The following is a 25,932-nucleotide window of genomic DNA, read 5'->3' on the forward strand; positions in this document are numbered from 1 at the left end:
TGATGTTTAGATTAATGTTCTCAAGATAATTATTGCGCAACACCTTTACAATAAGCAGGAATTAATTATCCAATATCATTGTGAAGATATGCCAGTCTACATCAAATAATGCTTATTCCGACCTTAACCAGCTGACCTTTGACCCTCTATGGTACAACACAGACTGAAGTTACAAAAGATATGAAATTAAATGTTTATTTGCATTGCTTTATGCTGCATCAACATATATGTGTGTGTGTGAGAAAGAGACATTTACCATTTAGTATTATTATTGCATGATCCAGTTTGGTGAACACCCCAACACACACACACACACACACACACACACACACACACACACACACACACACACACACACTTGTGAACGAAAACCCCCCTGCTCAACAACTTCTGTCCATGAAAACACCCCCCAGTCAACAACTTTTGGAGGGGGGCCATTGGAGATAATTAGCCCCAGGGTCTTTACCCATTATAATACGTCCCTGCTTATGGGTAACAACAACAGGGTTGTATGGAATAGTTAACATGTACAATACTTTTACAGGATTTATTAATTCGGATTAGGTTAATTTCTTCATAGAGGCTACTAAAACATTTCTTACATTAAAAGTTGTTTATGTTAATATTAATACATGCATTATGTACTCACATGAACTGACAAGGAACAATGCTATAATCATAAATTAATATTGACAAAGATAGACACAATAAAAAAAAAAGATACCCAATGCATGAACTAATGTTAATGTATACAATCTTATTGTAAAACATTACCATCTTCTGAGCAACACTTTAAAAACATAATTTTTAACTGTGGGTCACCAGAGTCATTTACATCTACTCTCAAAGAAATAAAAGCGGAATCACCAACATTCATCACATTATTCACCAACAATGTATGATTGCTCGTTCAGTCAATGAGTCACAGCGAAGTTTGTCATTGGTCTCGTTCTGATCAAAGGTTGTAAGATTTAAATCTACCACTCCTGCGAACAGATAATGTAACAATGTCACACAACTAACGGCTTTTACAGACAGAACTGTTATGATGTTTAGATTAATGTTCTCAAGATAATTATTGCGCAACACCTTTACAATAAGCAGGAATTAATTATCCAATATCATTGTGAAGATATGCCAGTCTACATCAAATAATGCTTATTCCGACCTTAACCAACTGACCTTTGACCCTCTATGGTACAACACAGACTGAAGTTACAAAAGATATGAAATTAAATGTTTATTTGCATTGCTTTACATGTTTGTCTGTATGAGTTAACAGAACTCAACACAAGCAGATGTTAAAACACCAGAATACACTTAGAGGAGTTTTCCTGAATTATTTCAGATGAATGCACAGCCATATTTAAATGTATACTCTAGGAATATAATTTCAAACACACATTAGTCCTTTGGTTAAAAAGTTACAAACCAAGTTGAGTAAATGTAATAAGATAGTTGAATCAACAATGACATTTCTATAATCCTGTATAACTTTCGACTACGGAACCCAAAAGGAAATGTTAGGCAGAGTGTTAGCCTCAGTCACCATTCACTTTCATTAAATGGGAAACGATGAATGGTGACTGAGAGTAACATTCTGCCTAACATCTCCTTTTGAGTTCCACAGAAGATTGAAAGTCATACAGGATTGCAAAAACATGATTGTGAGTCAATGACAGAACTATCCCTTAAGAATTCACTAAATAATGCTTGTAAATTATCTGATCAAACTCAAGGTGTAACCGTTATTTCCGTCTTTTGTAATTGTGCAAATACTTCAGCAGTCGCAGCCAAATTTTATAAGACAACAAAGCTCTTGCCAGCACATGTGAGGACAGGTGAGTGTGTAGGTGAGCAATGAAATGGGAAATAAGGTTGTCAATAAGTGCCCAGAAGAAAGAGATTGCTTACCTTGTCCAGAGCTTTCACTGATTTCTGACTATTTTCCTAAATTGCACATGACGAGAATTGCTCAATTTAAACTCCACTTGTGGAGCATGTCTCCAAATAACTCTCCTTAAATATTTTCATTGTTTGCAGTTATTTAAAAGGTAAAACGTATAGCATTACCTCATTTAACATTCAACACAAACCCTGTCTTAACCACATATAATGACCCTCATTAACACGGTTAGCGTGCCAATGTTTTGACTATTGACAGTGTTTAAGAACTGATAGCAAAAACACAGCCTCACACCCACACATTGTTAAATGTATATTTAGGCAATCTAGAAGAAAATAGACAACAAAAACAACAAACAAACAATTAAACACAAGCTGGGAAATGTCCATAACTCCAAAAACTAATTATTTCTCAGAGCCTAGTCCTCATGATGAGTTTAAGATTTCTTTAGGGGTATGAGACCAAGGGCTCTATTTTCATGACAGCGCTAAGTCACCGTTGTAGCTGATTTATGGTTTATTTTTTCAGTTATTATTATTATTATGTACAGGCTATACTTCCAATTATATTTATGATTTAATTTATATTGGTATTTTTCCACCTGTTTTCTTGGAGGGATTTTTAAGTCACTGCAAAATGTTGTGAAGAAGAAAGTGGAAGAATTTGGAGAGGGTAAAATGTATGCACCATTGGGGATTTTTTTTTTTCACCACTTCGTTATTTTGATTAGATTTTCGTTTAGTTTAAAGTGTAATATGAATATATTTGGTTACATTTTTGTGTTTCAATAAATTAATAAAATATTTCAAGATTAACCGGTAGAGAAGTGCATGCAAAAATCCCTCGATTAACAGCCTAACCTGGAAGGCAGATTCAGTTACTGTTAGTACAAGCCATGATTTGTGTGTCAGTAAATGAAAATGATTAATACTACTTACATTCTCCATAATTTAATGGAACTTAAATCCAAGTCCTGACAAGAAACACATTTCCTGTGTGTCTAAAAGGAGCGTGTCAGTGTCACTGAAATATGCCTGACATTCAACAAGGACAAAGTTAATACATAAAAGAATGTAAATCCATATTTTTATTCATCTATATCAGTGCATACAGTACATTTATACTACCAACTTCTAATGAATGTGCTGTCTTTGTTTATATCGCTGGTGCTTGACAGAAAATGGTATAGGACGTAACTAAATAAATAAAAATAAAATACTTTTAACCAGAAATATGCACTCTAAACAGAATATAAAACAATATACAAGCTAAAAATATATCCATGATCATCTTAATCTAAGGAACAAATGATACATATACTCCTTTGTTTGCAGTCTAGTCCTGGTAATTCTAGGAGTCTGATGTAAATGAGCTTTCCATATTTCTGAACTTGACACATTTCTGCACAAGATTTACCATGTTTTTCCTCAGTACTGAAATTCCTTTAGTAACACAGTTAGATCTCGTAGTCTCTCCTCCCTTCTCCGTGCTGACTGGTGAACCGGCAGCTCAAAAAATGAAAAAGTGAAACTAAGCGAGAAGCTTAGATTTGTGACTTGCCTCAGAGGGGGCAAACAGGGAGGTCTAGTGGGGTATCTTGGTGGAAGGGGCTTATGTTTTACCCTGGCACTCTGCCCATTCTCAGGCTGAGTGTTTTTGATTTGAGAGGGGAGTGGTGGGGGATGGGGTTCCTGTGTTGTGATTGGCATAGTGTGGGCAGCAGAAAAGGGTGAAATTGGAGTTTGGAAACTGGTAAAAGAGGACTCGGAGTGGGAGGATCCTTCCCAGGGTGCCATGCTGTCAGTGAGGGCAGCAGAGGAGATGGGGGGATGACCACATTTTCTTGTCTCGGCCTGAAGAGGATGCTTAGGTGTGGATAGAGCGGGCCTCGCTAAAAAATAGCATAGGCAAAGTAATATTAGAATTATGTCTCTAATTCCTCCTTTCTTTAACATTATCTCACACTTGTTCAATTCCAATTAGCAATTTTACTGACTAGTCCCCTTACAAAGATCAATGTTTTGATAGTAGTAGCTAATTAATAAAGCACCTCCTGACTTTTCTTGTGTTTTGTACTTACAATGCCCTTTAACAAGCTTAGGTAACATTGTGTAGACAGGAGGAACAAAGACCAATGTAAAGACACTCTATATACATCACACATGAGAGGACGGATTAGCTTTACATCACATGCAATGGCCATTTAAATAAAAACGTCCTTACATCTGTTATCTGGTCAAAACACAGTTGTCCTATATAACAAACTGCAAACACATTAGATCAATGCATTGTTTTTAGCTATTTATTTGCAGGTGATGTATTAGTTATACCTGTAGTTCTGTTGCCTGACGAACCAATCAGAGGAAGCCTATACCTCGATATCACTTTATTGGCCTAAATGGTCATCACACAAACACAATCATTATTACAAAACCAGTTTGATGTTGCTTGAATAACCGTTATTAAGGTGACACATGTACATTCAATTGATTAAGTATATTCATATGTGTCTTTGCCAAATATACAATTATGATCTGGAACAGCCATACCGTGTCATTTTCAGCATCTTTTTTCTTTAGTTTTTGAGACATCTTAGAGTTCTTCTTTCCAGATTCATTTTCTTTAAGGGCTTCCCTAAATCATATAAAAGTTAATTATGTTACTATACAATAGTATTAGGCTTAAACCCGGAGTTCTTCTATACTTACATCAGTATTTTATCCTCTCAACTTTTACACAGCATTCTTCATATTCCATCACTCATTTTCACATCCACTATATATCCAACAATGAAAATGATAGGAAATGTCCTCTTTTTCTTCTTTAACATTCAGTCTGTAAATCCAAATGGGGATTTTATATTTGGTCTCTCCCTTCATGATTTACTTCCTTCCCTCTCTTGCTCTTATTAGTTGTGCTGTGGATTAAAGGGGGTGGCCATCGAGCCACTAAGAGTATGAACAAAAGGGAGGATGAACAAAAACTTGAGAAGTGGGTGAAATATTTATACTTCGTTGCACAGCCAAAGGCCCCAACACTCTGTGTACCCTCTCTCACTCATTTACTCCATCACTCACACACGTTTATATTTACCTGCTGGCATGCAGCCCAGGAAAACACTGCTATATTATAGACACATGAATCTAACTTCAAGCCATGGGCCTTTCACACACATGCACGCAAATGCGTGATCACATATGCATAAAAGCAAATATTAATACACAGTAGAGGTCAAATGTTTGGACAAATGTACTCGTTCTTCATTATGACTTTTTTCCACATTTTAAAATGTCGGTGAAGTTATCAAAACTATAAAATAACACAACTGAAAGTATGGGAATTGTTTACTGAAACAATCCAAACTATCTTCTCCACTGTAGCTGCCCTTTGACCAGATTTCAGCTCTGCACTCTTGACATTCTCTCAAAATACATGAGCTGCCACCTGTGATGACATTTGTTGGCTGTCATTCCTTCACTGTATGGTCCAATTCAGTGTCATTCATAAATAGGCACTAATATTTGTCTACCAAACTTATTTCAAGCATTTAAGCCAGGGGTTCGCATTGGAAGTGGTACCGCCCCCCAGTGGGTGTTCAAAGGATGCCAGGGGGCGCTGAGAGCAAATTAGTAGAGAAGGGGGCATTAGCTTACAAATGGGGGCGTTTATCAGCCATGCTAATCAAATCTATCAACAGGTTCCTGTTTGCATTAAAATGTTTATCTAGATTACATTATACGGGATGGTATGCATTTGTTAGTTGTAAAATTATTAGTGCTGCAAGGACCAGTGAGAATCACGGAGCGAGACGTGGAAACCCTTTGAATTCGGCACAGATTTCTACAAGACCACCCTGGAAATTACTAGTAAAACTAACTGTACTTTAGGCATAAAGAGATTCATAATACATATAATTATATCACTACTTCAGCTCTTTTAAATTTGTCATAGGCTACATTAGGGGAGTGAGGGAATATACTTAATTTTTGTTACAACTTTTAAATTATTATATTTGAATTTATCGTTTTTACATTAGAATAGGTCTTTACAAAAATGGCATAATACATTTTTAGAAATCATGTTACATCTAACCACAGTAGTGAAGAAGATCCATGCTTATATGTGCTTACTATGGTCTTGTTACAAATACCACTGTTAAAACTATAAAAATAAATACATTTTACATTTTCATGTGGGCAAATCCAAAATACATGAAATGGATGAAATAGAATCCCCCCCAAAAATAGGCTAAAATATTCTTGTGTAAGAAAATTTAATTGGTTTTGTTTGCCTTCAGAAATTCCAAGAGATGATAGAATTTAAATCACCTGATGAAAGGAGTTCCAGCTCAGTCACACTGTTATAATAATTTAGTCACATAAATTAGGTGTTAACTTTTTACTTTTATAGATGTTACAGATAACATTACTGTTGTTGATACCTGTAAATTTACAAGTACATTAATCTCAAAATCAATACTGTAATGTAGATAGACCATTTCAGTGGGACAAAATATGCAATGTTATTGGTCTCTTCAAGTTTTTTTGAATACCACTTATTAGTTTCAGTCTTCACATTTTCATTTACAGGCCCTAGATATAAGTGAAAATCTCCGCTGTCAAATTATGGGAAAGAAGTAGGGGGCTTTCATCAAAAAAAATTTTTTATTTAAGAATAAGCCTTTATATCATAAGATAACAAAACTTTATTAAGGTGTGTCCAACATTTTAACTGGTAGTGTACAACAGTATTGACTTTTATTGTCTGGCCATGTTGAAAATTACAGTACAAATGGGATTGATTGATGTAAAATCAACCAAATTTCAGTAACTTCCCTGCCCTTAAAATTTTGATTGTGTTAATACTTTTTTTTTTTTTAAGAAAGATAAACAAATGATAATGGTATATTGAATGCCAGTGATCAATATTTACAGAGTAACCCATTATTTTGTATAGGGGGCTTAAACTTTTAGCAAGTCCAAAAATGGGAAAAAACACTATAGTTTTTCCAAAGTTGGAGTGCCTATTACTCCAGAAGTATAAAAGATATCTTAAAATTATTTTAATTTCTGGTTCAGAATAACTTTCCTTTTGGGCTTTTCATTTTTAAGGCCTTATGTGGTTAAATCTCAGAGATAAGGGGCTCTCAGAGTGGCTCTATGTGTAAAGTTTACAGAATCCCCCCAAAAGTTTACACATAGAAACAAAATTCTGTATCACAAATTTCTCTGTGTAAAATTTTACCCAATGGTCAAAAAATTATGTTGAAACTTTATTCACATTAAAACAATGTCAAAAATTTGATTTTCAAGAGTACGAAAATACACTATTATTAAGAATAGGCGACACCTGTGCAACACCTTTATCTAGTTTTTTGGATTCCAGAAATGTAAATCTGCAATACTTCGGCTCAGATCATCTTTTGTTAAAACATTCTAAAAAAAAATAAATAAAAAACAAAATAGATTGAGATGGGGAATTCTGATTGAGTTGACAATGTCCATATAGGTATGGAACCAAACCTTCTCAATCACAGAAAAAAGTACAAAAATTAAATTAAATTCAAATCTTTATTTGTAAAAATTTTAAGTTTGCAACAAAAAATTTGGCATCAATCATTTGAATTTAAGTTAGTATTATGTCCTCAGAAAACGATGTGAAAATATCACTTTCCTTCTCTCCTTTCTCCTGTTACCAGTTTCATTCAGTTCATCCTTCTCTCCATTGGTTAATTGAAACAGCTGCAAGCCCTGCCCACAAACAACCACCCAGTCTCCTTCCTCTGGCCCAGCTCCATGCCATGACCACAACCCAGCAGCATCTGCTGTTTGCGAGAACAGTACATTCTGTTGGTGGAGCCCATCACTGGTCACACTCCACAAACATATGCGCTGGTCCGGTGAGGTGGACACGAATAGGGTAGGGCTTAGCAAACATAACCCAGTAAGGGGTGCCGAATGCGCCAAGGTCACTGACCAATGAGCAAGTAGCTGTATGGATACACCTCCATTCTTCTGCTGTTCATGTTCTATCCTGATATGCAACACAGACAGTTGTCCGTCATCTCCACCACTGACCAATGAGATCTGGTTTTCTTCCATTTGTCCGCTCCACTATCCATTTTGATAAGGAAAGAGTATTGACACCACTTTGATGGACCGGTATGGAAAAGAACGGGGCTGATGGACCTAAAGCACACATATGGTAATTAATTATTAGAATAAACCAAAAGATATACATATTAGAGGTCTGCTTCATGCTACAACATACAAATTGTCAGGTTTATGGCCAGGTTCAGGTCAGTCATGCATAACTTTGGGTTTGTGTCGCATTCAGGTTTGTAATTAATGAAAAAGAAAATATTAATTTACATAGACACACATTCCTTCAGCTTTGAATCAGAGAAAAATCATGGTAAAAATACACCTACAAGAATCCATGCATCTGGGTCTACTCGCACAGAGGAGAAATAAAAAGTGGGCCATTTCGGATCATTTTAAATTCTTCATAACTAAAGCATACAAGCACACACCATTACAAATGTTAACTCTTCACACAAAGCTCTCACAAAAATTAATAAATCACAAAAAGTAAAAATAATGACATCAGTAAAAAGCAATTGAGTGATTATGGTCTGCACTGTGTATGACTCACCCTGCCAGCTGACACTGGCCTTGCTGTTCAAAACTGCTGTCAAATCCCACACACATATACAACCATCTGTAGTGGCACTGAACAGCAACAAAAGCCTGAGAGAGAGAGAGAGAGAGAGAGAGAGAGAGAGAGAGAGAGAGAGAGCGCAAAGAGTGAGAGCGCAAAGAGTGAGATAGAAGCTTACAAAATCTTTTATATGTAATTACAAAACATTTCATAAAAGTATTTTTATATATATATATATATATATATATATATATATATATATATATATATATATATATATACATACATATATATATATAATTTTAGTGGCATATATATATATATATATATATATATATATATATATATACATGGCCACTAAACATATATATATATATATATATATATATATATATATATATGCCACTAAAATTATATATATATATATATATATATATATATAATATATATATATATATAATTTTAGTGGCCATGTATATATATATATATATATATATATATATATATATATATATATATATATATATATATATATATATATATATATATATATATATATATATATAGTACTGTGAAAAGTTTAAGGCACTTAATATGTTTCACAAAAGCATTTGTCTTTAGATGGTTATTTATATCTTCAGCTTTAGTGTCAAAAGAAAAATACATTTTAGACTCCCAAACATTATTGTGCAAATAGAAAAGATCAGAATAGAAGAGCAGGGCGCTCTGAAAAATATGTCATGGCCACTAAAAATCGGGTCAGTCTGAGATTACATAAAGAGACAGAAGCAGTTGAGATTGTCTAATAAAGAAACTTGGAACATCAAATCTGCCAACAACCAAGAAAAAATATGTCCAGGTGTACCTAGGAGAATTTGAGCTATTTTAAAGGCAAAGGTCACACCAAATATTGATTTAGCTTTTTATTTATAAATTTGTGTGACATTAATTGATAAATGAAAACTATTTATGGCATTATTTTTGAATACATCCTCACTATGCAAAATTTTTCACAAGTGCCTAAAACTTGCATAGTACTGATATATATATATATATATATATATATATATATATATATATATATATATATATATATATATACACACACACACACACACACACTCACATTTTTAATGATTAATACAAAGTATAATCTGCTCACTGTTTGCAATTGGTGTCCTCCAGCTTGTAGGCGGCGATGCTGAGCACACACCTTTGATGGTAAAAACAATCCCAAAGCATCTCAACCCTCCTACTGCTCTCAGACACACTGAAGAGCCTAGCATGAAAACAAACACACAATCATTAATACATTTATAAATACAGCTGAAGAATGTTAGAACATTACATTTCATGAAAATTATAATTTTTCTCAAAATTTCTAATTAATGCACAAATCACACCTTACTGCACCGTCACTACACCCCAGTGCCAGGAGGACACATTCATTCCCATCAGGTACCACTGCCATAGACATGTACCTTCAAAAATGAAAAGGATTTGCAAATTAGAATTAGAATATCATAGCTTTTTAACAAGATCACCACCTCAGTGAACATCATTACAAAGTAGGGCGGTACTTTAGTATTGTTCGCCCTCTATTGGTCAGAAATTTTCAACCCTGCTGCAACAAAACTTTAAAACAACAAAACATTGTTTTTTTTATTATTATCCTAAGGCTGAGTGATATGGCAAAAATAAAAAATTAATTAGATTCGATTTTTCAACTTTTATATGAAATATGAAATGATTTATCATTACGATTCAACTCAAAGTTTGTCAAAAAGGACGCTTGCCAAATGTTGGCTATAGATGCAGTACACTTAAAACACGTCACAGGTTAAAACAATAATTTGTGATTTACCTGAATCATCTGATATAAGTGCCCATAACTGTCAAGTGACTAATGCTTTATTATGGGTATTTAAAGAAAAAAAAAGACTGCTGTAGTCTTAAGCCGGTATATACATGCATGATGGATGAAGTTGAAATACAAATCACACTGTACAATCGTACTGAAATATTACTGTATTTTTTATATCAGTCTCCATGTCATTAACCGGTTACATTCATTTAGAGCACGTACACATGTGCAGCTTATCAGATTGGGGGCGGAATCAAGCCAAGCACTGTGAAAAATTTTTCTCTTCCTTTTTTAGCCTTTGATGGATTGACAACATATGTAACTACAACGTTTGCTAATATTGTTATGCAAAACCTTGATTACTCAATTTACACTCAGTAACTTTTTTTATGTGTGTCATCTTGGACTTGATATCTAGTGGCTTGGATGCAGCATCATTTAAAATCAATAGTTTTCAGTTTCAGATGTCATTGTATAAATTTAGTATCCAAATACAGCAATGATTACTTTAATCAATGAGTGAAAGTGTCAAATAACAGGAAGGTTACTGAGATCACATGAGTTGTATTCGGCTGGTCATGTGATTCTAAAATGGCAGCCCCCATGTGCGTTTTAGGAGTTAAACTTTTTTAATAGAGGAAAAAATAACTGAGTGCACATTTAAAAAAAAATAAAATAATGTCAAACATAAATGATCCCAAACACTAGACACAAACTTTGAGTTGAATGCATTTTAATATACACGAACACACATAAAACCCACCTAGTCTCTGGGTCCATTTTGACGGTCTTGTGTCGGTTCCGCTTCTGTTCCCACTGCTCATCCAATCGATGGCCAGCTATCTGAGTGACCTTACAGACTGGCTGACCCTGCTTCTCATGCAAACGAATCAGGAGCCGGTAACACTGCAATTGTGCCCGTCCCCCCGCTGAGAAGACCAAAGAAGAGATAGAGGAAGAATCCTTTCCACTTTCATTACTTTCTGCTCTTCTGACAGCACCCAGAGTGCGAACATTAGAGATATGGTCTGTTAGAACAGCGAGCACCTTCACAGTTTCACTCTTCGGTTCTACAGCAAGTACGCTCACAGTAGTATCCTCCCCTCCAGTAACAAGTACCTCCCAGAGTTCTGATCCTCCCTTGGTGACACTACCAAGGCAACACACACAGCCAATACCTCGCCCATGTATCCCCTCCTTCAAGGTGTGTCCATTCAGATCGGTTCCTCTGAACTCTAAAGAATGAGATGCCATGACAGCTCCTTGCTTGATGAACACAAGGGTACCCTGCCCAAGTGTGTGTGTATGAGTGTCTGAGTGGGTGTGTATCGGGGGTCTGTAGACCCAGGATCGATGTCCACCTCCACAGGCAACAGATAATAGCTTCTCTTGTCGGTGAGGGTCCCATATAACAAAGTTAACTGAGTGGAAGCCAGCCATTACATATCGAGCCTCGTCTACGCTTTCATTCTCTCCTCCTACTCCCATCTCTCTATTGATCTTCCCTTCCTCCATTCTCTCATTCAGTGTGTCTCCCTGAAGTTCTGGTCCATTGGAACCCAGAAACAGAACCTTCTCCAGCCATTCCATCCCTCTGCAGGCCCGCTGAACTCTATGCACCATCAGAACATTGTCCTCCACGGTTAAAATTCTTACACACCCATCTCGACCTGTGGTGTAACACACGCCCTGATGCTCACACACAGAAGTCACACCTTGCTTTCCATGGACACCAAAAAGGGTGCTGACTGGAGACAGAGGACAGTCAATGTTGTCAATGACACTATTCTTAATTGCTGTGTTATTTTCAGCTGCTTCTTGCTCGACCTGTTCTGTTGCCCCATGCACTTCGCTTATTTGCCCACTCTCTGTGTTGCTATATTTTAAATCCATCCCCTTTCCTCTTTCCAGATTTCTTCTGTCATTCTCCTCCCTTTCGGTGTATAGCAGCAGTGAGCCTCTCCGGTCACCACACAGGTATGACCTTTGTTTCTGCGACAGGGTTACTACAGAAGTCAGCCATCGCTTAGAACAGGGTGGCAAAAGGAATGGAGGTAGTTTTTTCACCTTTAAATGTAGGCCTGTCTCACCTTCCATTACTTCTATTTTCCACCTGTACACCAGTCCCTCGGAACCTGATGCAAGAAGACACAAACCCCAGCAACCTCCAAACAGCCCCTTTAACCACAGCACAGAGTGAACTTTACCCTCGCCAGCTCTTAGTAACACACCCGCACCCGGCTGTCCCACAGGGAATGCTTGGACACCTCCATTCAGGTTACCCATTGCACACAACCACACAACAGAATCATAATTCAGGACTTGGATGCTTGTGACCTCCATTACACAATATGACTGGAATTCTGCTCCCCCTTGCCAAATTACATCCCAGGTTTCACCCTGACCGAGGTACACCTCTCCCTGGTCAGTACAAACCAGAATTTTATTCACTCCACCCTCAACTACTAATTGAACAATTTTAGGGCAACCCTGCCCTTTAAAACCCAGATCCATCTGAGGTTCTGCCTGTGTTTCCTCACTTTCTTTCTTCTCCTTTGCCACTTTCCACACCCTTATCCCACCATCTGCCCCTCCAGTAGCCATCCATCCCCCCCTACAGCATACACTTCCTTCGCTGACAGCCAAAGCCCTTACACCACCTGACTTATGCCCTCTAAAAGTATGTCCCACCTTGCCTTCGCCTCCCCATTCCCAGAGCAGGCATGTTCCATCTTCCCCAGCACTGAATATGCGACTGGGCGTAAGCCTGACACAGAAAACCCGGGCTTGGTGCCCATAAAGCACCCGCAGACAGGTGGGTGATTCCTCACCACAACCTGCATCTCCGCCCAGTTTTCCGACCTTCCACAAACGAACACTGCGGTCGTCTGAGGCAGACGCCAGCCATTCAGATTTCTGAAGGTAGCAAAGGCTGAAAATTACTCCACTGTGGCCAACCAGACGTCTCTCAACCTGGGAATGGCCCTCACGTTCAGACCCTCTAGGCCTCCAAAGCACCAGCTGGTTGAATACAGTGCCACCCACCAGCACTAAAGAGTCCCAGCTTGGGCCAATCAGAAGTGCTGAATAGAGAAGACAGGCCTCCGCGCAGGAGTAGAGGGACAGAACATTTCCCGATTCTGCTTCTAGAAGCAGCAGGGCATTGTGGGCCAAGGATACACCTAACAGTGGATTGGGTACTCCTTCCAGCCAATGAATGTCTAAAATCCAGTCTTGCAGCTCCAAGAGAGGGCCAATCAGCTTCAGACATTGCCCTCTAGAACTAAGGCTGATAAGCCTCATTCCTTTTCCTCCAAAAATAATTAGCTCCTCTTTGTCCCAAAGAGAACTTTCAGATGAAGTTAAATCATCGGACTGTCTTTCTGCAAACAGTGTACATTTCCTAGGTCGTATCCCATGAATACGGTAGCTATGGAGAACATTCAAAGATGTACATTTTGTAGGAGGTCCCTGAAGACTGTACACAGAGATGATTGGTCCTTCACCTAAAAAGGACAGAGTCGGGAAAGCATTGATCAATAAATATTAATAATATGTTTATAAAGATACATATACAAAAATACAAATCATGGATGCTGAGTCATTTTAGGATTTAAAAACATGTTTTCACAATAGTAGAGGAAGGAAATTCAGCAAAGGAAGAAAACATGGATACTCTTTTGTAAAAAAAGGAACTCTACTATCTTAACCTGCGATTCACAACATTTAACCATGTTTAATAACAATGTTATTACACTGCCCTTAGCCTTCAGTAATTCATCCTACTATTAAACAATTTGTACTCCAGCTAATATTTCTTAGGGTAGTTTTATTTTGAAAAGTCAATTTCTGTATAGCTACATACATTTAAGTCTTGGTTACATAAGTATGATTGAACATTTCCACCATTACTGCCCAGGAAAAGAAATCCAGTTCAAAAACACATGTCGAAATATAAGAAATAAACGATTGCACTAAAAAGTAATTAACTTAATTGAAAGTCAGTAACTGTAATCTGATTACAAGGATTTGAAATGTAATGTTACACTACTTTTTTATACTAAAAAGCTAATTGATTACAGTAACTAATAACTTAGTAATCCGATTACACCCAGCACTAGTACATGTCTAGTACCATCAAAACAGAATAAACTCCTCTCTTTAAATCTATGTCTGCATTAAACTGCCTATTTTAGGCTTTTCAACTAAATGTAAAAAATGAAACAATTCTGAAGCCCAAACCAATTAATGAAACAACAAATATGGAAAGTTAACTACAAAATATAAAATAATTGTTTTGGTTAACAAATACTGAAACTGAGTTGTATAAAATAATGACCTTTCAAACATGTGACAACCAGCCCCAATAAAAATGTGAAAACTTGCCCCGACCTGACACTTATGAAATATATCCTTGTCCTGAAAACATAATTAAAACTTTCAGCTACCCTTTGAAATTTTGTTTATAAGACAGAATTCACAAAAATTACTAATTTAAGAGGGGGTTGAACTAGGTGTATGAGAGCAAACATTTGTGTAATTGGGACTTTTGACTCAAAAGCTTATAGTTACTGAGATACAGCACTATACCTGATATAACAACTATACCTGGTCTTCCCTATAGCAAGGCTATTATGAATGTCATTCACCTGTCAACAGGAATTCCTCCCTCAGGAATTCCAGCGCAGTCACTGGAGCAACAAGCACAGTACTCCTCATCACAGAGGACTCCACAAGGGATGCCATCTAATGAGATCTGCACAGCAGGCTGGAGGAAACCTATGGACCACAACAAAAATATTACAGCATTATTCAGTATTGTACTTGGCCTACCTCTTGCATCACTTGCAGAGGATAGAAGCCTCTGTCAAGTAAATAAACCCCCCAAAAATTATATGTTCACAACCCGTGCTGGGTTGATTACTTCTGAATTTTAATCTGGTAATAATTACAAATTACAAGACTAAAATGATAGTCAGTAATGTCATCTCTTGGAATACATTTTAAAGTAATCTTATCTGATTGTTTTGGACTACTTGTGACCTAATTCTTGTTTATTTGATGTCACATGCATTTGAGTAGGATATGCTTTTACCATTTTTAAAATGTTGCTTAAATGCATTAAAGTATGAGAATGAAATAAAAAGTGAAATAAAAAAAGAAACTTAAAATGTTCTTCAGCCATTTTGGCATTCCAAATGCATCCATGTGTTAACAGATAAGATATATTTAAATGGGAAGATATAGTTGTGAATTAACTTCACAAAAAAGAAAAGCAGAGAGCATTCATGTACATCTTTAGGCCAAGTACAAAAGAAATTCACTGAAATAAATTTTTTTTTATCACACTAATGCGATCGAATCTGCATTTATTAGTGGATTGCAATTCATCTTCTGTGTATTTATGGCTGCTGGCTAATATCAGGTCGGTGTGTGCAATCCAAACTTAAATTCAGTGTTCAAGACTTATCTAAAATAAAATTAAAATAAAAGGGAACAATACATTAACAATTTATTGCCTATGCCTGATTAACATGTTATCATCGTATCCATAATAAAGTAACTTTAATCTGATTACGAGTACATTTAAATGTAATTTAATATAATGACAAGTACTTCATTTTTGTAATCGGATTACACAATCCAGATGGCTTGTAATCTGTTACTACACAGCACAGTTCACTACAAACTTTGATTTGCAATCAAATCAATGATAAACGGTTTAGTACATGGCATCAGTGCAGGGCTAGTTTAAGAGTTGATCTGGATTATTACAGGAATGTCGATTAATCAATTAACATTACAGGAATGTTCAAGGTTCATTGTAAATTAATTTTAACCAACATCGTTTGTGTCATTTTGATTAATACACTCTCCCTCATTTGTAAAAATAAAAAAAAATAAAAACATGAAGCTTCAGACACTTACAATGGAAGTCAATGGAGCCAGTCCAAAATATAAAATGTACAGTGTTGTAACATTATACCTGTTGTCATTATTTAAGTGTGATACAATCTCTTGCGATCAACCTTACCTAAATGTATCCAATTTTACAAATGTAATCCGGTAAACGTTGTACCGCCGGTAGGTAAATCCTCAATTTATTACACTAGAATCATTATTATGTATAATGCATATTTCTTATGGCCATACTTTTGAAATAGTGTGGATTGCGACTTTATGGACTGGTCAAATTCGCAATTTGATTTTAGCCTGGAACCATAATCTGCCTGTCAGTCTGATTCTGTCTGTTTACTTATCAAAATATAATATTTATCAAGTTTTACTTACGCGTCCCCTGTAGGAATCGTGCCTTAATTTTGGGACGATACGAAAACGGAAAACTGTTTATTTTCGATCTGCTGCATGTTTAGTGCCACATCCATGTCTCGCGTGCGTTTTCTCTTCCTCGTTGACATCGCGCAGCGTCCAATCGCGCTGTACGATACTACCCAGACTGCACCACACTGATAATCTATTGGCTGAAACGATCACAGCACTTCCCACAGTTTAAACGCGGACGTTCTGCATCTTGCCTGATGCACAAGTCATATGTACTCCGCAGAACACATGAGAATTGTATACAAATCATATGAAATGTACAGACGAGTGATCTGCCAATTCCTTGACGCCTGAAGCGTCATTTTGCGCATGTGTCTCCGGTCTGTTGTTTAAATTTATTACGGACCGCTCAAACCCAGTGGGGTGGGGACAATGTGTGATGTTTTCAGAATAAAAAAATCGTCAGACTGATGATTGCATGTGAGTAATAGACAATGTTAATAATACAATATTAGTCATATTAACTGTTGTAGAAGTGCATTAAAAAATAAAAACAGTGAGCTCTAGTCTTAAACCGTAGCTTGGGTTCCCGTAGTGCGATGCTCGGGTTCAGTGCTTTAGCTAACGAGACCAGCGCGTGAATATTAATGACGCGAATCCTGCTGCATTCCGCATCTGTACTTATTGTATGAGCATTTAAAAAGTGATTCAGCGAGAGGAATTTAATTTAATGCTAAATGCCTTTTCCCTTGTGCATTCTCTTGCACAAACGTGTGATTTTAATTCATTTTTCTTGGACAATAAATTGAGCCCAATAGTCTTTGTTCCCAAATATCAATGTCTCATGCATTCCTCTTAGAGCGGGGGCAGACATAACGAGTCAGAAACAGATATTATCTGCTGCTTCTTTAAAAATGTCTCACGGTTTTAATTGCGCTTTCTTGTTCTCTGAATTACAGACTATACATGTATGCCTGGTGAACCCTTGGGCATCAGGAGGACTTTGGGCGCATATTTACTGCATCTGTTGAGCATCGATGTCCAAGCGACCTCACACACTCACCTTCACCTGTGGCATCCAGAGTTCAACATTTCACTGCAAGCTCTGCAAACGCACTGTACACAACAGGACTTATCCTGTCTGTCATGCAGGAGTAAAACTGAAACTGAGGCTGTGATGCACTGTAGCTTTTACAAACTAAAGATTGCAACAATGTGACCGAAGCCATTTTACTTTGTAACAATGAGACCACAACACTGATAGCATTTTTTATTTGTATTTTTAAAAGTAAAATAAAAATAGTGTGATTATTTTATATAAGTTTTAGAAATAAGTAACTCAGATTACATCAATATAAGCCTTAGTCCCCATCTTTTGTCACAGTTACACATCAACAAATGCAGTCATGTTGACCACCATGACATACCGCATGCCAAATTTCACCCTGGAACAAAAGCTCTTTCTGCTTCTGAGGATTCATGCGGTGGTGGACACCGTCCAGGACTTTCGGAAAGACACCAACACAACTGTGCATCGGAAAGCTGTATGGGCAGACCTGGTTCGGGCCTTTAATACAGCGTTCCCTAGTCGCCCCCCTAGCAGCATCGGGTCTCTGAAGACACTGTGGAAACGGCTGAAGGTGGAATGTCGTGCAGCACTTCAAAAACGACAAGAACAACAGGCAGCTGGACTACCTGTGTCTGCACTCACTCAGGTAAAATCAAATTCAGTTGGTGTATCCTTCTAACCAATGAGGTTATTTTGAAATTTAGTGGCATTCTCAGAATTTCCATGCGCTACAGGTTTAAAGGGATTGTTCACCCAAAAATTAAATTTCTCTCTTTTACTCAACCTCATGCCATGCCAGATGTGTATTGCTTGCGTTCTTCTGCAGAGCACAAACAAATATTTATAGAAGAATATCTCAGAACTGTAGGTCTGTGCAATGCAAGTGAATGGTGGCCAGAACATCAAATCTCCAAAAAGCACATGAATGCAGCATAAAAGTAATCCATATGACTCCAGTGGTTAAATCAATATCTTAAGAAGCAGTGTGAGAAGTGCAGGTGATCAATATTTAAGTCCTGTTTTGCTATAAATTGCCCTCCCTTCCCAGTAGGTGGCGATATGTACGAAGAATGCAAGTTGCCATAAACAAAAGAAAAATGTGGAATGAAAGTGGGGATTGATAGTAAAAAAGAACTTACAGTAAATATTGGTCTGTTTCAACTCAATTTTCGAGTTTGGATTGACATACTACTCATTACTACATTAATAATTCTGTGTGGTTCTTCTGGCAGGTGCAGAGGGAAGTGATTGCTTTGGTACCAAACCTGATCTCCTGTCTGGAAGAGGCAGATGGGAACTATACCATGGTTAGGGGTGGCTCACCTGGAGCAGGTAATTAATAATCATGTCATCTCTAGTACAGGATGAAATACTACCACTCTCCAGACTGTCATCTATGTAATGATACAAGAAACAAGATTAATTGAGGCTCTCTCGCTCTCTTTTCCCCCCTCCCTTAGTTGTGTTCTCGGGCACTAATGGGAATGAACATGTAGATGCTGACCTTAGTCAAAATGATGTAAGTCTGAAATCACTTTCAAAATTATGCTTCTTAAGCTTTGAAAATGTTATCTCGTATGACTGACTCTGTAGCTATGATGTGAAACTCATAGCGCGTACACTTACTTGAAATTACATTGTCATGTAAAGTGTCACCAATACGGGTATTCAACTTGTATTAACTATTATTACATAATCTGACAAACCTGTACGTTGAAAAGTTTACATTCAGGAAATGTACAGTGCTTGCAACACTGTGTCAGGAAATCACCAGGAGAGTAGGGTTCAAGTGCAGTAGGGCAGTTTTAATGAAGATAAGGCAACAGTTAAATTAAGACAAAATCCAATAAAGAGTACAGGCAGAAGGTCAGGCGATTGGCAAACAGAGGTAAACAGGCTAGAGACAAACTCATGGTCAATAAACAGGCAAAGGCAGAGGCGGCGGCAGCCGACTTTGCCGGGGCTTCAGCCCTGAATGTTTTGAGTGTTGCCCCGAATGTATTTTGAAAAGTTGACTGACAAATATGAAACCGGACAAAAGCCTATGTAAACCTCCGAAATCATAAGTTGCCTTATTTCACTGTGCTTTGGCTTTGCACATTCTGCATACAGCCTGTAAAAATAGACATAGGCATAATCTAGCTTATAGAATAAGTTCCTTTGCTGCCGGTAGCCTATGGGCGACTCCATTTCTTCCTCTCTGTTGAATATACAGCAGGTAGGGGAGGAGCTTGCACAGTCGTTGACATCAAGTAATGTTACTTAGTGGCGAGTTAACAGTAGTTAGCAGGAAAGACAGCAAAAATTAAGCAAATGAGGCTTTGGGGATTTTTCTGAAATAAGTCAGTGGGTAAGAATTCACATTTGTTTTTGTCCTTAAAGTCTTAAGATCATCATCTAGCTGGCTTTCACCCACAGTAGGCTAAACCTCAAGAGGTCCACTACCGACTGCCATTACATGTTGTAGCCTCCTTGTATAGACTGACGTATCTTGGTAGCTACTCATTAACGCATTCGCCTCTCAAGCCGGAGAACGCGGTTCGAGTCCCGTTCAGAGTGTACTTTTCTTGTTTATCAGGTGTTGTTTTCGCTAAGGATAACCAATAAGCATTAGCATAAAATGTATGTGTGACTTGTTTTGTGATATTAGTTTGTAGGAAATATACACCTTGATTTGATTAAATGGTTTTGTAGAGTGTAGCAAAGATGAGCAACAGACTGAGGAGCAGCAGCTGTGCCAGAATTAGGCATGGGAACTGGTAACAATTAATCAGTCACTTTACTTTAGAGAAAGTTAAAAGTGAAACATTGTTTATCTCAATGATCCTGATGAAAGGATTTTGACATACAGTTCAATGCCATGGTGTGTCAATGAACTTAGACTAAAGTTATTCATGTATTGCTTTAACTTAGGATCTTATACATCATTTTGACTATTTATGTCAAAAAATATAAATTATTTATATTCAATATTTTTTTACCTCACTTTACTCACTATAATATAACTCTTTTGTGATGACTTTATGTTAATGTACATGAAAATTCAAGAATCATGATAGATATTAGGGCAATCCCACTGATCTGCTCTTCCCAATACAGTTTCTTCAATGGTATTGGTCCACAATTTGAAATATGTAGCACTTGATGAATGAGTTGTTTGAAGCTGATTTGCAATAAGTTATGTGCTGTATCTGTTCTTTTGCATCACAGATGATTCAGGGAGGAGAGAGGATGAGTTAGTCGAGGATAGAACTAGAGTGGAAGATTTAGGAACTGTAGAAACAGGCCCAGCCAGAGCAAATCTCAAAGAATACCCTCTCACCAGCTTTGGACTACAGATTTGCTAGTGTGAAAATAAAATTGTCTGGGCTAAGCCCCGGATGTCCTTCAATGCTGGAAACGCCTCTGGGCAAAGGTATTATAACAGCGAATCAGGCAGAATTTTGTAAGCTTGGTAATGTCAAACACTAGGGAATTGAGCATATACTTCACAATGATTGAATGTGCCGGAGTCTCTTATAAAGGGTGCAGTGATAGCTGTAGTGATGATGTGCAGGTGAGGCTGATCAGAACTCCGGTGATTGGGATCAAGGTGGTGTATGGGAATTTGAGTCTGGGGTGGCCATATTTGGATGCTGCTGTGACTGTTGGGAATCTGAGTTCATGACACACTGCTGTAAAGTAAATATAGGATATCATAATAATTATTCTATGTAATAGTCTATATTATATAATATATATATATATATTGTATGAAATATTATGTGTGTGGAATATATATATATATATATATATATATATATATATATATATATATATATATATTCCACACACATAATATTTCATACAGTAGAAATAATCCTAGATTCTGAATGGTCAATACAGCATTACAGTCTTGCTAAAATATGGAATAGAGTGCAACAGTCTGTTTTTGTAACCAAAATCCCATACCTTTTCTCCATAGACTAATTGATTTTTAATGATAACTTGTAAAACTTTAAAGACAGACCCACCGTGAGCTCCAAAGGTGTTAATCAATAGCCTAGTTTCCATCCACCTTTTGCACTATATTGTTATCGACAAAGTGAAAATGCAAAAGATAAAGTTGCGACATTTGCCACCTTCTGCCCATTTCCATTCCCATGTTTTTTTATCGATAAAAATGGTGTGCGTGATGACGTCATGCCTAAAAAACACTTTGTCGCATAAGTTTTGGTTTAGCACAAAATAAATCTGGCCTGAAGCCGTTTTCATTCAGAAATGTGTATTTATCGCTAATTCGCCTCCCAGATGTCCCTAATATTTTTTCCTCTGAAGTTTTGGTAAAATGGGGAAAGTATTGAGACAATTCATTAAAATTAGTCAGTTTACTATCATTTTAATTTCACAAATAAAAGCAATCAGAAGACGAGGAATTGCAATCAAAAGGGAGCAGTTGCCCTTCTGATAGGACTGTAATATTGGTCCTGATGTTGCACCTATCGCAGGTTGGCACCGGTTCCGACCCGAATGCAGATCATCATGGCCCTGTTCAAGCTGGCAACCTGTAACAAGTAGCGGGGGAAACCTTTTGTCTCAGCATAAGGACCATCAAACGATGTGTATATGTGGTGTGCACAGCTATTAAAGAAAATGAACTCGGAAGAGATTGAGAATTGCTACAATTAAACAGCGGCAAAAAAGCTCTGCAGCAACCGCCCACTTCCATGACGTGCTGTCAATGACTGCTTTACTACTATTTATTTGTTTATATCTGAATATTTAGCAATAATTATAAAATATATTATTTTCATACTTATAATCAATAACCTAAATTCAATAGTTTTTATATTTTCCCATTAATGTGATTACGTCATTCGCAATGTTTCATGCTTCGACTTTTTGTCTGATTTTCAAATACTATTTTGCTTCAAATCTAATCTTGTAGTGTTGAGATTCACCTTTAAATAGTACACGTTTATGAAGGATTTTATGAAATCCATATGGAAAATAATTAATGGGAAAATTACTTGAAACCAAGTGGGGTGAAAATGTGGGCAAGCACTGTTGCGACAGATATGATGCGATGCGTATATCAATGTGCAGCACCCATAGAGGCCAGCTATTAACCTTTTCATACATGTCAGGGAATATATCATCCTGCAGAAGGAAGGTGCTTCATGAATTTGCTTCGTAAAATATATTATTAATTTGAAGTAAAAAAATAAAATGCTGCAGTTAAGAGAGTCATAACTAAACATTTATTTTCTAGAAGTTTACATTTGATTCTAATTTTTTTAACAGACAGTAGACAGCAAGGAGAACTTAGCCATCAACCTCTGCATGGCCACACCTACCCATCCACCTGTCAACCCTGGGATACCTCCTGACCCGGCCCCCTCTCCTCCCCCCATCCATTTCCGCTCACATTCAAGCACTTCCAGGGCTAGTTGGCCCACCCTCTTCCATCCTAGCCATGCAGGAAGTACCTCAGGGCTGGGATCAGGTATGGAATTAGGGATGTGGGCCACAAACACTGATAGACAGGAAGTAAACACAGAGTCTGCAGTGCCACGCACCCCTGCCGGAGGATCTGCTGAGAATTCATTACCGAATGACTGTTATGGCACAGACTCCAAATGGGAGGCACGTCGACTGGAGCTGTTCGAGCTGGAGCATCAGCAGACGATGAGTCTGCTACTGCTTCAACAGTGTGTGTGGGAGGAGAAGAGGAAAGCAGTAATACAGAAAGAGAAAGCAGCACGAGCCAAGAAGAGATATTATCAAGCCAAACTGCGGAAGATCAGCGCAGATGTTCTGCCCTCCAATAGTGACAGTGAAGATAGTGACCATCCACGGACTTGAACTCAGATATTTATGACGTTTTAGCTTTGTTTACTTTCTTTTGGAAAGTATTTTTTATTTCTACTGATGCTGTTTATTTTCAAAATAATATATCTTTACTGTCGACAAAACATTCTTTATTTTTAGGAATTTATTCCATGCACTGAAAAAAATCAGTATTTTTGTCTTGTTTTCCAGTAAAAAATATCTAAACATCCTTAAAATAATATAACTTCTTGAGAAGCAAAATTGTGCAAGATCATGTTTTCAGAGATTATACAGTATCTTGAATTAAGTTTTATTTCCCTTACCCCATTGGCAAATAATTTTTTGTTTTAAGCCTAAATCTAACAAACTGTTTTGAGGTTTATGCTTAAAACAAAACAATTATTTGCTAGTGGGGAAAAATAAACGTAATTCAATATACACTCACTGAGCACTTTATTAGGAAGACCTGTACACATGTGATTATCTAATCAGCCAATCATGTGGCAACAGTGCAATGCATAAAATCATGCAGATATGGGTCAGGAGCTTCAGTTAATGTTCACATCAAACATCAAAATGGGGTAAAAATGGGATCTCAGTGATTTCAACCATGGCATGATTGTTGGTGTCAGATGGGCTGGTTTAACAAGCCCATATTATGCTCATTTACATGTTCATAATTTTATTTTTGGGGTCTAATAGTTTTACATGCTTTAATAAAAAAAAAACACACATGATTTTTCTCATACTGTACATTGCTGCAGCACCTCTTTTCTCCCTGTCTCTTTAAAGCCCCCCTTTCTGAAAAGCCTGCTCTGATTGGTCAGCTGGCCGAGTCTGTTGTGATTGGTCAACCACTTAGAGCATGTGTCGGAAATGTAACGTCCCTTACCATAACCGAAGTATGCAAATGTGTCACATAGTGACATAGCTAAATGACAGAAGTAATGGCTGGATTGCAAACCAGCTGTTTCAGGCAGTTCAGGAGCAGTATTTTCTGTGGGATAGAGTAACTCCCTTTTGTATGGATTTTGTGGTTTGTAACTTTGAAGATCTTTTACATGCACAAACAGCTGTTTACACACTAAAGAAAGGTAAAATCCCCAAAAGCATAATAGGGCCTCTTTAAGTATTTCTGTAACTGTTGATCTCCTGGGATTTCCCGTACAACAGTTTTTTGGGGGGATTTTACCTTTCTTTAGTGTGTAAAATAGGTTGTTTACTCAGAATGGTGCCAAAAAACATCCAGTGAGCTGCAGTTCTGTGGACAAAATGCTTTGTTGATGAGAAAGGCTACAGTAACTGAGATTACATTGTACAATTGTGGTGAGCAGAATAGCATCTCAGAATGCACAACATGTCAAAACTTCAGGCGGATGGGCAACAACAGAAGAAGACACGTCTGTAACTTGGATGTTCTTAATAAAGTGCTCAGTGAGTGTATATTCTCTGAAAAAACTTTCCTTAGTAAATGAATCTCGTTTTAACAGGATGCTTTGACATTTTTACTAGAAAGCAATCTTAAAACAATGTATTTTAATTTAGGCTTTGTTCCAGTAGCCAATAAAATTCTCATCAGCACTGACCCTCAGACTGTCAGGTCAAAATTGAGCAGTGAGGATTTGCTTACTTTCAGTCTGGACTGATGATTGTGTTGAAGAGGAAAGGAAATGAGCAAGAGAAGAGAGAGGCAATTTAAGAGATTCAGAGCATATTAATTCAATGCTCTTGTCAGGAGGATCAAACTCATCTAGCTGTCTAATGGCAGGGTTTTCAGGACCATCCCTCAGATTCAGTTTACAGTCATTTTACTATGCAGATTTTTCAAGTGAATAGGTGCTTCTTATAAATTGACAAATTTCGGCAGGCCTCTGCCTATCTATGGAAGGAGATGTGTATGACTTTGTGTATGATATTTTTTAGAAGAATATCTCAGGTCTGTAGGTCCATACTATGTAAGTGAATGGTGGTTAGAACTTTGAAGCTATAAAAACATTTACATTTATGTATTTAGCAGATGCTTTTATCCAAAGCTACTTACAGTGCACTTATTACAGGGACAATCCCCCCGGAGCAACCTGGAGTTAAGTGCCTTGCTCAAGGACACAATGGTGGTGGCTGTGGGGGTCGAACCAGCAACCTTCTGATTACCAGTTATGTGCTTTAGTCCACTACGCCACCACCACTCCGAAAAGCACATATATGTAGCATAAAAGTAATGCATACGACTCTATTGGTTAAATCCATATCTTCTGCAGTGATTTGAGCAGTGTGAGTGAGAAACAGATCAATATTTAAGTCCTTTTTATACTATAAATTCTCCTCCCTGCCCAGTAGGTG

General features: G+C 37.2%; 3 protein-coding genes across 3 annotated transcripts; 1 reads left to right on the top strand and 2 right to left on the bottom strand.

Annotated features, from left to right (window-relative positions):
* Positions 1-3,059: 3,059 nt before the first annotated feature.
* LOC127620558 (uncharacterized) lies at positions 3,060-4,749 on the bottom strand. Its single transcript, XM_052093707.1, has 4 exons — positions 4,615-4,749; positions 4,456-4,540; positions 4,237-4,300; positions 3,060-3,797 (listed from the first exon to the last, which is right to left on the bottom strand). Coding segments are annotated over exons 1-4 (615 nt in total). The 5' UTR covers positions 4,617-4,749; the 3' UTR covers positions 3,060-3,333.
* A 1,883-nt stretch (positions 4,750-6,632) lies between these two features.
* On the bottom strand, positions 6,633-16,868 carry wdr6 (WD repeat domain 6). The gene is given in 8 exon segments (XM_052094236.1): positions 6,633-8,013; positions 8,015-8,094; positions 8,561-8,655; positions 9,729-9,845; positions 9,970-10,047; positions 11,194-13,936; positions 15,080-15,209; positions 16,722-16,868. Coding segments are annotated over 7 exon segments (3,681 nt in total). The 5' UTR covers positions 15,177-15,209; positions 16,722-16,868; the 3' UTR covers positions 6,633-7,542.
* A 231-nt stretch (positions 16,869-17,099) lies between these two features.
* LOC127621505 (uncharacterized) lies at positions 17,100-23,723 on the top strand. Its single transcript, XM_052095144.1, has 5 exons — positions 17,100-17,192; positions 17,672-18,427; positions 19,014-19,113; positions 19,242-19,300; positions 23,065-23,723. Exons 2-5 carry the CDS (start codon positions 18,119-18,121, stop codon positions 23,623-23,625), a joined length of 1,029 nt encoding a protein of 342 aa, XP_051951104.1. The 5' UTR covers positions 17,100-17,192; positions 17,672-18,118; the 3' UTR covers positions 23,626-23,723.
* Positions 23,724-25,932: the final 2,209 nt, after the last annotated feature.

Source organism: Xyrauchen texanus, chromosome 27 (genome assembly GCF_025860055.1).
Source record: "Xyrauchen texanus isolate HMW12.3.18 chromosome 27, RBS_HiC_50CHRs, whole genome shotgun sequence".
Classification (NCBI taxonomy): domain Eukaryota; kingdom Metazoa; phylum Chordata; class Actinopteri; order Cypriniformes; family Catostomidae; genus Xyrauchen; species Xyrauchen texanus.